General features: G+C 37.7%; 1 protein-coding gene across 1 annotated transcript in view; it reads right to left on the reverse strand.

Annotated features, from left to right (window-relative positions):
• The window catches only part of ADGRG7 (adhesion G protein-coupled receptor G7), a 75,464-nt gene that overhangs the window by 39,719 nt on the left and 21,015 nt on the right, over positions 1–14,730 (reverse strand). The window contains 5 exon segments of the mRNA XM_036849696.1: positions 7,732–7,844; positions 10,249–10,404; positions 10,739–10,902; positions 13,950–14,024; positions 14,146–14,309. Of these exon segments, the coding sequence (XP_036705591.1) occupies positions 7,732–7,844; positions 10,249–10,404; positions 10,739–10,902; positions 13,950–14,024; positions 14,146–14,309 (672 nt within the window).

Raw genomic sequence — 14,730 nt, forward strand, 5'->3', positions numbered from 1 at the left:
GAAGCATTGTGATACATCTTGAGTTTGCAAGGGAAAACCAGGTGAGAATACATTTTTTTCTTTAGTTTCCATATACATGTGTTAGCATACAGTATTTGTTTTTCTCTTTCTGACTTACTTCACTCTGTATGACAGATTCTAGGTCCATCCACCTCACTACAAATGACTCAATTTCGTTTCTTTTTATGGCTGAGTAATATTCCATTGTATATATGTGCCACATCTTCTTTATCCATTCATTTGTCGATGGACACTTAGGTGGCTTCCATGTCCTGGCTATTGTAAATAGAGCTGCAATGAACATTGTGGTACATGATTCTTTTTGAATTATGGTTTTCTCAGGGTATATGCCCAGTAGTGGGATTGCTGGGTCATATGGTAGTTCTATTTTTGTTTTTTAAGGAACCTCCATACTGTTCTCCATAGTGGCTATATCAATTTACATTCCCACCAACAGTGCAAGAGGGTTACCTTTTCTCCACACCCTCTCCAGCATTCATTGTTTGTAGATTTTCTGATGATGCCCATTCTAACCGGTGTGAGGTGATACCTCACTGTAGTTTTGATTTGCATTTCTCTAATGATTAGTGATGTTAAGCATCCTTTCATGTGTTTGTTGGCCATCTGTATATCTTCTTTGGAGAAATGTCTGTTTAGGTTTTCTGCCCATTTTTGGATTGGGTTGTTTGTTTTTTTTATATTGAGCTGCATGAGCTGCTTGTAAATTTTGGAGATTAATCCTTTGTCAGTTGCTTCGTTTGCAAATATTTTCTCCCATTCTGAGGGTTGTCTTTTTGTCTTGTTTATGGTTTCCTTTGCTGTGCAGAAGCTTTTAAGTTTCATTAGGTCCCGTTTGTTTATTTTTGTTTTTATTTCCATTTCTCTAGGAGGTGGGTCAAAAAGGATCTTGCTGTGATTTATGTCATAGAGCATTCAGCCTATGTTTTCCTCTAAGAGTTTGATAGTGTCTGGCCTTACATTTAGGTCTTTAATCCATTTTGAGTTTATTTTTGTGTATGGTGTTAGGGAGTATTCTAATTTCATTCTTTTACATGTAGCTGTCCAGTTTTCCCAGCACCACTTATTGAAGAGGCTGTCTTTTCTCCATTGTATATTCTTGCCTCCTTTTTCAAAAATAAGGTGACCATATGTGCGTGGATTTATCTCTGGGCTTTCTATCCCATTCCATTGATCTATATTTCTGTTTTTCTCCCAGTACCATACTGTCTTGACTACTGTAGCTTTGTAGTATAGTCTAAAGTCAGGGACCCTGATTCCTCCAGCTCTGTTTTTCTTTCTCAAGATTACTTTGGCTATTCAGGGTCTTTTGTGTTTCCATACAAATTGTGAAATTCTTTGTTCTAATTCTGTGAAAAATGCCATTGGTAGTTTGATAGGGATTGCATTGAATCTGTAGATTGCTTTGGGTAGTATAGTCATTTTCACAGTGTTGATTCTTCCAATCCAAGAACATGGTATATCTCTCCATCTGTTTGTATCATCTTTAATTTCTTTCATCAGTGTCTTATAGTTTTCTGCACATGGGTCTTTTGTCTCCATAGGTAGGTTTATTCCTAGGTATTTTATTCTTTTTGTGGCAATGGTAAATGGTAGTGTTTCCTTAATTTCTCTTTCAGATTTTTCATCATTAGTGTACAGGAATGCAAGAGATTTCTGTGCATTAATTTTGTATCCTGCTACTTTACCAAACTCATTGATTAGCTCTAGTAGTTTTCTGGTAGCATCTTTAGGATTCTCTATGTATAGTATCATCTCATCTGCAAACAGTGACAGCTTTACTTCTTCTTTTCCAATTTGTATTTCTTTTATTTCTTTTTGTTCTCTGATTGCTGTGGCTAAAACTTCCAAAACTATGTTGAATAACAGTGGTGAGAGTGGGCAACCTTGTCTTGTTCCTGATCTTAGAGGAAATGCTTTCAGTTTTTCACCATTGAGAACGATGTTGGCTGTGGGTTTGTCATATATACCCTTTATTATGTTGAGGTAAGTTCCCTCTATGCCTACTGTCTGGAGGGTTTTTATCATAAATGGGTGTTGAATTTTGTTGAAAGCATTTTCTGCATGTATTGAGATGATCATATGGTTTTTCTCCTTCAATTTGTTGATATGGTGTATCACGTTGATTGATTTGCATATATTGAAGAATCCTTGCATTCCTGGGATAAACCCCACTTGATCATGGTGTATGATCCTTTTAATGTGCTGCTGGATTCTGTTTGCTAGTATTTTGTTGAGGATTTTTGCAGCTATGTTCATCAGTGATATTGGCCGGTAGTTTTCTTCTTTTGTGACATCTTTGTCTTGTTTTGGTATCTGGGTGATGGTGGCCTTGTAGAATGAGTTTGGGAGTGTTTCTCTCTCTGCTATATTTTGGAAGAGTTTGAGAAGGATAGGTGTTAGCTCTTCTCTAAATGTTTGATAGAATTCACCTGTGAAGCCATCTGGTCCTGGGCTTTTGTTTGTTGGAAGATTTTTAATCACAGTTTCAATTTCAGGGCTTCTGACTGGTCTGTTTATATTCTCTATTTCTTCCTGGTTCAGTCTCAGAAGGTTGTGCTTTTCTAAGAATTTGTCCATTTCTTCCAGGTTGTCCATTTTATTGGCATATAGTTGCTTGTAGTAATCTCTCATGATTCTTTGTAATTCTGCAGTGTCAGTTGTTACTTCTCCTTTTTCATTTCTAATTCTATTGATTTGAGTCTTCTCCCTTTTTTTCTTGATGAGTTTGGCTAATGGCTTATCAATTTTGTTTATCTTCTCAAAGAACCAGCTTGTAGTTTTACTGATCTTTGCTATCATTTCATTCATTTCTTTTTCTTTTATTTCTGATCTGATCTTTATGATTTCTTTCCTTCTGCTAACTTTAGGGGTTTTTTGTTTTTCTTTCTCTATTTGCTTTAGGTGTAAGGTTAGGGTGTTTTCTGAGATGTTTCTTGTTTCTTCTTTTTTTTTTGGCTATGTTGTGTCTTCGTTGTTGCACATGGGCTAGCTCTAGTTGTGGCAAGCAGGGGCTATTCTTTGTTGTGGTGCACAGGCTTCTCATTGCGGTGGCTTCTCTTGTTGTGGAGCACCAGCTCTAGGCATTCAAGCTTTGGCAGTTATGGCACGCAGGCTCAGTAGTTGTGGCTCGCGGGCTCTAGAGCGCAGGCTCAGTAGTTGTGGCACACAGGCTTAGCTGCTCCACGGTATGTGGGATCCTCCCAGACTAGGGCTCTAACCCACGTCCCCTGCACCGGCAGGCAGATTCTTAACCACTGTGCCACTAGGGAAGTCCGAGATGTTTCTTGTTTCTTGAGGTAGGATTGTATTGGTGTAAACGTCCCTCTTAGAATGGCTTTTGCTGCATCCCATAGGTTTTGGGTAGTGGTGTTTTCATTGTCATTTGTTTCTAGGTATTTTTTGATTTCTTCTTTGATTTCTTCAGTGATCTCTTGGTTATTTAGTAGTGTATTGTTTGGCCTCCATGTGTTTGTATTTTACAGATTTTTTCCTGTAATTGATATCTAGTCTCAGCGTTGTGGTCAGAAAAGATACTTGATACGACTTCAATTTTCTTAAATTTACCAAGGCTTGATTTGTGACCCAAGATATGGTCTATCCTGGAGAATGTTCCATGACCACTTGAGAAGAAAGTGTGTTCTGTTGTTTTTGGATAGAATGTCCTATAAATGTCAATTAAGTCCATCTTATTTAATGTATCATTTAAAGCTTGTGTTTCCTTATTTATTTTCATTTTGGATGATCCGTCCATTGGTAAAAGTGGGGTGTTAAAGTCCCCAAATATTACTGTGTTACTGTTGATTTCCCCGTTTATGGCTGTTAGCATTTGCCTTATGTATTGAGGTGCTCCTATGTTGGGTGCATATATATTTACAATTGTTATATCTTTTTCTTGGATTGATCCCTGATCATTTTGTAGTGTCCTTCTTTGTCTCTTGTAATAGTCTTTATTTTAAAGTCTATTTTGCCTGATATGAGAATTGCTACTCCAGCTTTCTTTTGATTTCCATTTGCAAGGAGTATCTTTTTCCATCCCCTCACTTTCAATCTGTATGTGTCCCTAGGTCTGAAGTGGGTCTCTTGTAGACAGCATATATACGGGTCTTGTTTTTGTATCCATTTAGCCAGTCTATGTCTTTTGGTTGGAGCATTTAATCCACTTACATTTAAGGTAATTATCGATATGTATGTTCCTATTACCATTTTCTTGATTGTTTTGGGTTTGTTATTGTAGGTCTTTTCCTTCTCTTGTGTTTCCTGCTTAGAGAAGTTCCTTTAGCATTTGTTGTAAAGCTGGTTTTGTGGTGCTGAATTTTCTTAACTTTTGCTTGTCTCTAAAGGTTTTAATTTCTCCTTTGAATCTGAATGAGATCTTTGCTGGGTAGAGGAATCTTAGTTGTAGGTTTTTCCCTTTCATCACTTTAAATATGTCCTGTCACTCCCTTCTGGCTTGCAGAGTTTCTGCTGAGAAATCAGCTGTTAACCTTATGGGGATTCCCTTGCATGTTATTTGGTGCTTTTCCCTTGCTGCTTTTAATATTTTTTCTTTGTATTTAATTTTTGATAGTTTGATTAATATGTGTCTTGGAGTGTTTCTCCTTGGATTTATCTTGTATGGGACTCTCTGTGCTTCCTGGACTTGATTGACTATTTCTTTTCCCATATTAGAGAAGTTTTCAACTATAATCTCTTCAAATATTTTCTCAGTCCCTTTCTTTTTCTCTTCTTCTGGGACCCCTATAATTCGAATGATGGTACATTTAATGTTGTCCCAGAGGTCTCTGCGACTGTGCTCAAGTCTTTTCATTCTTTTTTCTTTATTCTGCTCTGCAGTAGCAATTTCCACTATTTTGTCTTCCATGTCACTTACCCATTCTTCTGCCCCAGTTATTCTGCTATTGATTCCTTCTAGAGAATTTTGTTTCATTTATTGTGTCGTTCATCATTGTTTGTTTGCTCCTTAGTTCTTCTAGGTCCTTGTTAAACGTTTCTTGTATTTCCTCCATTCTATTTCCAAGATTTTGGATCATCTTTACTATCATTAATTTGACTTCTTTTTCAGGTAGACTGCCTATTTCCTCTTCATTTGTTTGGTCTGGTGGGTTTTTACCTTGCTCCTTCATCTGCTGTGTATTTCTCTGCCTTCTCATTTTGCTTAACTTACTGCATTTTGGGGTCTCCTTTTTGCAGGCTGCAGGTTCATAGTTCCCGTTTTTTTGTGTGTGTGCCCCCAGTGGGTAAGTTTGGTTCAGTGGGTTTTATAGGCTTCCTGGTGGAGGGGACTGGTACCTGTGTTCTGGTGGATGAGGCTGGATCTTGCCTTTCTGGTGGGCAGGACCGCATCCAGTGGTGTGGTTTGGGGTGTCTGTGAACTTATTATGATTTTAGGCAGGCTCTTTGCTAATGGGTGGGGTTGTGTTCCTGTCTTGCTCTTTGGTATGGGGTGTCCAGCACTGTAGCTTGCTGGTCATTGAGTGGAGCTGGGTCTTAGCACTGAGATGGATATCTCTGGGAGAGCTTTCCCCATTTGATATTAAGTAGGGCCAGGAGGTCTCTGGTGGTCCAATGTCCTGAACTCAGCTCTCTCACCTTAGAGGCACAGGCCTGACACCTGGCTGGAGCACCAAGACCCTGTCAGCCACACAGCTCAGAAGAAAAGGGAGAAATAAAAAGAAAATAAATAAATAAATAAAATAAAGTTATTAATATAAAAATTAAAAAATATTATTAAAAATAAAAAAGTAATTATAAAAAGAAAGAAGAGGGCAACCAAGCCAATAAACAAATCCACCAATGATAACAAGTGCTAAAAAGTATAATAATAATAATTAAAAAAAGGACAGACAGAACCCTAGGACAAATGGTAAAAGCAAAGCTATACAGACAAAATCACACAAAGAAGCATACGCATACACACACACAAAAAGAGAAAAAGGAAAAAATATATATATATTAAAAAAAAGAGAGAGCAACCAAATCAATAAACAAATCTACCAAGATAATAAGCTCTAAATACTAAACTAAGATAAACATAAAACCAGAAACAAATTAGATGCAGAAAGCAAACCCCAAGTCTACAGTTACTCCCAAAGTCCACCGCCTCAATTTTGGGATGATTCGTTGTCTATTCAGGTATTCCACAGATGCAGGGTACATCAAGTTCACTGTGGAGATTTAATCCACTGTTCCTGAAGCTGCTGGGAGAAATTTCCCTTTCTCTTCTTTGTTCGCACAACTCCTGGGTTTCAGCTTTGGATTTGGCCCTGCCTGTGTGTGTAGGTCACCTGAGGGTGTCTGTTCTTTGCTGAGACAGGACGGGGTTAAAGTAGCAGCTGATTAGGGGGCTGTGGTTCACTCAGGCCAGGAGGAGGGAGGGGTACAGAATGTGGGGCAAGCCTGCAGCGGCAGAGGGCAACATGATGTTGCAACAGCCTGAGGTGCACTGTGTGTTCTCCCAGGGAAGTTGTCCCTGGATCACAGGACCCTGGCAGTGGCAGGCTGCACAGGCTCCGGGGAGGGGAGGTGTGGAGAGTGAGCTGTGCTCGCACACAGGCTTCTTGGTGGCAGCAGCAGCAGCCTTGGTGCTTCATGCCCGTCTCTGGTGCCCGCACTGATAGCCACGGCACACGCCTGTCTCTGGAGCTCGTTTAGGCGGTGTTCTGAATCCCCTCTCCTCGCACACCCGGAAACAATAGTCTCTTGCCTCTTAAGCAGTTCCAGACTTTTTCCCGGACTCCCTCCCGGCTAGCTGTGGAGCACTAGCCCCCTTCATTCTGTGTTCATGCAGCCAACCCCAGTCCTCTCCCTGGGATCCGACCTCTGAAGCCAGAGCCTCAGCTCCCAGCCCCCATCTTCCCCAGACAAGCCTCTCGGGCTGGTGAGTGCTGGTCGGCACTGATCCTCTGTGCAGGAATCTCTCCGCTTTGCCCTCTGCACCCCTGTTACTGCGCTCTCCCCTGTGGCTCCAAAGCTTCCCCCCCCACACCCATCTCTGCCAGTGAAGGGGTTTCCTAGTGTGCAGAAGCTTTTCCTCCTTCACAGCTCCCTCCCAGAGGTGCAGGTCCCATCCCTATTCTTTTGTCTGTTTTTTCTTTTTTCTTTTGCCCTACCCAGGTACATGGGGGAGTTTCTTGCCTTTGGGAAGTCTGAGGTCTTCTGCCAGCATTCAGTAGGTGTTCTGTAGGAGTTGTTCCACATGGAGATGTATTTTTGATGTATTTGTGGGGAGGGAGGTGATCTCCACATCTTACTCCTCTGCCATCTTGAAGGTCCTCTCTCAAAATCTTTTTTAAAAGTTTTACCATTTGAAACCTTAATACAGTTTAAAATTTACTTTTATCCTCAAAAACTTGCTGATTAGCAATGTTTCTCTCTTTGCCAATGCAGATTGGCAGTTATGCTTCTATTCAACACTAAGGAACTGTGGCATTGATGAACTATGGGACCACATTAATTTTATGTGACAAACTTGTAATTACATGGTATGTAATTTTCCTTCAAGGCACTTACCACAGTTTGTAAGTATACATTTATTTGTGTGTATGTCTTAGTCTCTCCAGGACTGAGTATCTTGTAAAATGAGTATGTTGAACTAAATCTGATTTCCCTTCTAGTTCCAAGAGACTGTATTCTAATGGGAATATGCTGAGAGGAAATAATATCAGGATAGCAATTTCTCTCATGAGAAGAGCCTGCTTCCCTTCAGGTTACCTGGTGCTGACCTGAAATATAATTGTGAGAACCAGACCAGCAATGGACAGTGTACATCCAAATGTGGAAAATACATCTAGTGATTCAGGATATTTATATTCCTTTTTGAAACTCTGGAAAATAAGTTGACTCATTATTTTAAAATAACCATTCTGAAATATCTATGAAGGTCAATATCATAAAGAGATACATTGATTAAAACAATCAGATATATTGATCAAAATAGCCAGATATGTCTTTTTTTATATAAAGCTGTGATATTTTAAAAGGAAATAAATCAACCCCTTATCTCTAAGCAGTTTACATGAAATAGAGGCTTAAGAACAGTTACCTAACAAATTCAGTTAGGGAAGACATATATACTATTCCTCAATGTCTAAAATCAAAGTTGTTTGTGTTAGATCTAAATTGGCTAGAGTTGCTTTATTTACCCATTAAATTATTTTTATGTGTAACTATAATCCAAGGGAAAATCTGCATATCTAAGCTGATGTACTAAAAATAAAGTTGCAGAAATATTTTTATGGACATGGAAAGATATTCACATGATGCTGTTCATTTTTCTTTGGAAAAGGGGGTATAATTTTTATGTAATATATCTATATCTACCCCAGCTTTTTAGTATGTAGTCATAGAAAAATATATTCCACATGAGTACGTACTCTTAGAAATCTGGAGAGGTAATAATGGCGGTCACTGGGTGGATAGGATATATGTACATAATTATTTTTGCTTGTCTGTACTTTCTAATTTTTCAAATTGTTAAAATTAGAAAAGCTGAACATGCTTATTTATAAAACATGAAAATAATATAGAAACATAATTTTAAAAAGCACACGTTCCTCTTTACTGCCTCTACCCCACATCATACCCTACCTCTTGAAATCCTACTCTTCTCCAGAGATGACCTTTTTATAGGTGCTTACAAATATTATCTATGTCTCTTTGCACAAATAAACAGGGGTTTGTTAACATAATAAAATTATTTTCAAACTGCTGTTTTAAGATATCATACACACTTTTCCATATCAGTATATTTCTGTTGAGTAAGTAGACTCACTCTGTATGCAATGAGTATGTATTGCTTTAGTAGGGAAAAAATTAAAATAAACTTTGTTTTAAAAAATAATAAAACAAAAATTTCACATTATTTCCTATGTGCAGTATACTAAGTAGACGACAAAGAATCATGGAATACATATATCTTCAGAGCTTAGAAATCATCTATACACTCAGAGCCTATCTGCTCTTAAACTTACATACAATTCTAATCAGCTTTTTTTTTTTAATTTTGCAACCCAAAACTAATTACAAACATGAGTAGGTGGGCATTGAGGCAGATTCAGATATTAGTAAGAATAGCTGAAAGTCTGACTTCAAAAAAGGAGAAAAATAAGTATGACAGCATAGTCTGTATCATTTAATATGTAAAGCAATCTGAGCTTTACACAACTATTCAATAATACTAATGATCTTAAGATATCAAAAAAGGTAAAATTTTATCTTTACATTTCTGATTGAGAAAGCAGATCTCTCTATAATGCAAGTTATAAAATAAATAGTCAAAATCAATTTTTAAATATTTGGTAATTAAAATATGAAAACGATAGTTATCTCAAAAATATTTTAAAAGCAAGGTTCTATAATTTGATATTCTATGTTGTACCAGTACGTTCTGGATCTCCATTGGCTTCTCAAATACGGGTACATCTTAGCTACTAGAAAATTAAAACATCTGCTTCTCTTTGGAAGAGTCATAGTGTTACTAGCCCCTTAGTAAGGGTAAGACACTCTACATCCCTCCCCATTCCACTGCATATAAAAACATTCCATCCAGTATATAAAGAAACATTTTTGTTTTCACCAGAATAATAGGTTTCTGGAAGTGAAACAAACAGAAGCCCGTCTTCCTAAAAAGGTCAGCCCAAGAAATCTCAGAGGTGTATAAACAGCTGCACACCAGAGCTGTTGCCAGTTACTTGTACAGGGTAGCACTGGAGTGAAACGGCACACACAGAGGTATTATGGGACAAGTTGAATTACAGAGCTTTTCCTCTTATATCTTCTGGCATAAACTTAGTAACTTAGATGATTACAATGGAAAAAGCTTTGGGTAACTGATTCAAACTGCCCACCCACAGCTATGTATGTACTGAACCTGTCTTCAGCACACAGCTACACAGCCTTACCTCTGGCTGCAGCAACTTCATGCTTCTGACATGTGAGTTAGTTGAGTGGAGTCCATCAGCTCCTCTTTTGCACATGGGCTCCCTTCTCGTTATTAAATACACAGTACTGAACTCATCTATCCTGAGACTATATTGCAAAAAACTCTATTCTACTTGCCTTTACCAGCACTTCCCTTTTTCGTCCTCTAACTCCATTCCCTGTTTTTCCATTTAATCTGAGTTGAGTGTCTATGTAAACTAGCCCCCCAAATTATCTCCAATTAGCACATACCAAAATCGTATGTAAGGAAATTCTTGTCAGGAAAGAGATTACCATGTACACCCTTACCATCAATACCGCAAAGTTAGTAGTATGGTTGCAGCGGCAGCGCAAGAATCCATCAATGACTCCTTCTTTGTGACAGCCATGTGTGTCCCAATCCTTCAGGGAAAAATTCCAATAGACACAGGCATAGGAATGAAGCTGTAATTCTTTTTCATTGTACTGTGAATCGATAAGACAATGGCAACTGATTTTTCAAAATGCTTAATTGGGTAGAAAAAATCAAATAGGCCAAGATAAGCATATGAGAAATCAACTAGATATGTACAAAGCATAGCAGCTTCATTATGGATTGAGGAGAGGAAAAAGGATATAAAATTCAAAGTAGTTAATTTTGGGTTTAGCTAGTCTACAAAAATATGGATGGGGAGAAGTTAAAGTGAATACTGTCAAAGAATCTTTCAAAGAGTTGTTCTGTGAATTTCTTTTGCCCAAACTGTCCCTGCTTTTGTAATCAAGAGTGGGCTGAATTATTTCTGTTAATAGGAAAACTCACCCTTGGACTAAAGACCATTTCAACAGAAGTGCTCTGATCTCCCACATTTTCATCAGTTTTGCTTGAGATAATTTTTTGACTAAAATGTGATTTAGCTATAAAAGTTTTTGATTGGAAAAGCTTGTTGTTTTGATACACTACAAAGCCACATGTCTTGGCATTAGCTGTGAGGGGGGAAAAGGGACACTAAAATTAATAAATGAACCCTAGGGTAAGCAAGAAACAAAGTCCCATGCCATCACTGAACTGCATGACTGCTTAATACTTGTTGGGTAAAGTACAGAAAATGTGGTTTGCTGGCTGCCTTTATTTAATTGCAGTATGTAATTAACATATATGATATGTGGTTGGCTATTCCACCCTCATTAAGTTTTTTTCCTGAGATAAGATTCCTTATGTTCTAAATGGAAACCATAATTCCTGCCTAATCCACCTCAAAAAAAAAAAAATTGGAAGGATATCATGTAGAAAGTAAACATTCTTGCTTTCTATGCAGTGAGACGGAGTGAACACGATGTGAAGGTAGCTCAAGACCACGTTGCTTCCCCCACTGATAAGACATCAAACAAAAAACAGCAGAGGGTGAACATCAGGACAGCTGTACCTAGAGGATTGCTCTGTGAGGTCTGTCTCCCATTCAGAGGGACTGAGCAGGGACCACTGTATTAAGAGACTGGAGCTCAAGTTGTGCATATCAGGGAAACAGCAGAGGGTGAACTCTGCTGTCTTTCACAAGTGAAAAACTTGTGTGTGTGTATTTGCATGTGTGTGTATATATATATGTGTGTGTGTGTGTATATATATATATACACACACACACACATATATATGTACATTATATATACAAGGAAAACTAAAGCAGTGGTGGTGAGACCAGCCTAATCAGTCTTGTGCTTTGAGAGATAGACAGGCAAGGCCCTGACAGCCCCCCAAATGTCCTCCACAGCCAGCCACTTTGCTCTGTCCTCATCTGGGAAATAAAGACATTGGCCTCTGAGGTGTTTTAGTGGCACATTAAACCCGCCAAATTGTTCCTCCTGGATACTAGGTGACAAAGTTAACCCTGAAAATGTAGTATGGCTTCTTTTTAATATTATTTTTATAAAAGAATGACATGCTTGATGTAAAATTCAAATCCATACAAGTATATAGATTTAAAAAATGAAATTCCCGGGGCTTCCCTAGTGGCGCAGTGGTTGAGAGCCTGCCTGCTAATGCAGGGGACACGGGTTCAAGCCCTGGTCTGGGAAGATCCCACGTGCCGCGGAGCAACTAAGCCCGTGAGCCACAACTACTGAGCCTGCGCATCTGGAGCCTGTGCTCCACAACAAGAGAGGCCGCGATAGTGAGAGGCCCACGCACCGCGATGAAGAGTGGCCCCCGCTCGCCGCAACTGGAGAAAGTCCTCACACAGAAACGAAGACCCAACACAGCCAAAAATAAATTAATTAATTAATTAAAAAAAAAATTCTATGAGAACAAAGCTTTAAAAAAAAAAAAATGAAATTCCCTACGCACCCCTCTCCTCATTTCTACAGTATTCTGGTTATTTATTAGAGAATCATCTTTTCATCTAGATAATTAGATTCACTAGAATAAATTATATTTACCATTATCTTATAATTTTAAAAGAATCTCCATATATCTAGACATAATCCTCCTTGATGTTTATTTATATTCTCTCTTTTCTTGATCAAATTTGTCAGAAGCTTACATATTTTTCATTAGTCTTTCATGGAATCAAATTTTTATTTTGTTGATCAACTCTAGCATTTGTTAATTTCTATTTTTATTAATTTCTGCCCTTTTTATTAATTCCTTCCTTCTAGATTTCTTTACATTTATTTTAATTTTTATGCCTCTTTAGCTGAATGATTATTTTTTAACAATTTCTTTTATTATCTAATAAATTTATTAAAGGATATACATTTTCCTTTAAATACATAAATTCTAGGTGTACTGAATACCTAAATATAAACACAAACACTAAAAATATTCAGAAGAAAATATAGGAGACTAGCATGACTTTAGTAGAGCAATGAATTTTTTTAAGTACCAATTACAGAAAAAAGATTGATACATTGGACTGCATTATAAATTAAAATTTGAGTGTGACAAAAGACATGAAAAACCAAGTAAAAGATAGCTATAGACTGGAGAGAAGATATTTTCAACTTCTACAACCAATAAAGAATTAGCCAATTAGAATTATATAACCAATAAGAATTATGAACTTAGTCTTTCTAAAATATATACTTTCTGGCACTGGATTTTTTTATTTGGGGAGAGAATAAAAGTAAATGTGTGTGTTTGGTTTGCTTATTGTAGTTGAATTAACCAATTTTTTTTTTTAGACTCTGAAAAGTACAATGTATGGATACCAAGGGGGAAAGAGTGGGGGGTAGGAGGAACTGGGAGATTGGGATTGACATATATACACTATTGATACTATGTATAAAATAGACAACTAATGAGAACTTACTGTATAGCACAGGGAACTCTACTTAATGCACTGTGGTGACCTAAGTGGGAAGGAAATCCAAAAAAGAGGGCATATATGTATATGTATAGCTGATTCATTTTGCTGTATAGCAGAAACTAACGCAACATTGTAAAGCAACTATACTCCAACAAAAATTAATTAAGAAAAAAAAGAAAAGTACAAACATTTCAAGATAGACATAAGAATTTCTAAAGGGCCACATGCAAGATGATAAGGAGCTCATGGTGGGCACCATACTAGTAGAGATAACTGAAAATTGGTACTGCTAGATGATGACTGCGTCAATTACAAAAATATCCCAAGGTCAGGTCTATAGGATGAATTTAAGCCTGTGAGTGCCATTCCACTACTAAACATAGGCCAAGCTTATGATTGAGTATTTTTTAAATGTATTTTTAAATGTAAAACTGAACCACTTTAGCTAGATTTTTGTTGGAAAACAGATTTGCATCCGTGTCCGGAGCATTTCAATTCTGCTACCCTCCAAAGAGTTTTTGAAAAGAAAGAGAGGAAAAAATAAAAAAAGAAATTATCTCTATGGTCTAGAATAGTAGACTTGACATTACCATAATTTGTCAGAACTCAAACATACTCAAACACAAATTATTCAGTGTAAAACAGTAAACATTATTTCTCATTCAATGGATGTAAGTTATTAATTCCATGAATTGGAGTGCATTTTTTCATGTAACATAATTTGAGACCTACTTTTTGTGGTGTTGAGCAAGATCTGAAGTTCAGCCTGTTCATTCAGATTCAGTTTGTCCACATTTGCATTTACAACTGGAAACCAGAAACCAGAGAATCCCTAGTTCCTATGAGAAGGAAACAAAGCAGAATTTCATAAAAGTCTACACTTTCACGAATAGAGCATTATCGGTAGCAGAACGCTCTCTGCTATTACAAGAACCTGAAACAGACAGCTCACCGTTCAGCACAGTGAAGAGAACACCTGTTGATCCCACAGTGCCTTCTGAAGAGAAATTAACAGACTGTATTGCTATATTAGGTTCTACCACTGACGCGTTGCCCAAAGACAAGGAATAAGTTTCAGTTTGCTCAATAAGCCTGCATAGAATAAAACGTAACAACATAATATTGTGGAGATTTGTCATAAAATCAGTTGTGTGTGTCCCGCATTCCAGTAGAAAGGAATGACCACAGAATTCATGCGATCACAATATTGGCACAATTCCCTAAAAATATCTGACTTTCTTTACGAGAGTCTTACTTTGTTACATATACCTTTTTTTAAAGTTCTGGTGGACTCTTTCCATTGACGGATACCTTGGACACAGATGCCAGAAAGCTGGAATTCAAGAATGACAGATTTCCCAGTAGAAACAGTCTTTGTTATGCTGCTCTTCTCATAAAAGGATGGCGCTACCACCCCCCAATGACCAGGCATTTGATTCTTGCTTCTCCAGTGTTGAGACTCAATTTCCACTTACTCAACTCTCTCCTCTCACACAAACCCCTCGGGTTCCAA

Source organism: Balaenoptera musculus, chromosome 4, assembly GCF_009873245.2.
Source record: "Balaenoptera musculus isolate JJ_BM4_2016_0621 chromosome 4, mBalMus1.pri.v3, whole genome shotgun sequence".
NCBI classification, from domain to species: Eukaryota; Metazoa; Chordata; class Mammalia; order Artiodactyla; family Balaenopteridae; genus Balaenoptera; species Balaenoptera musculus.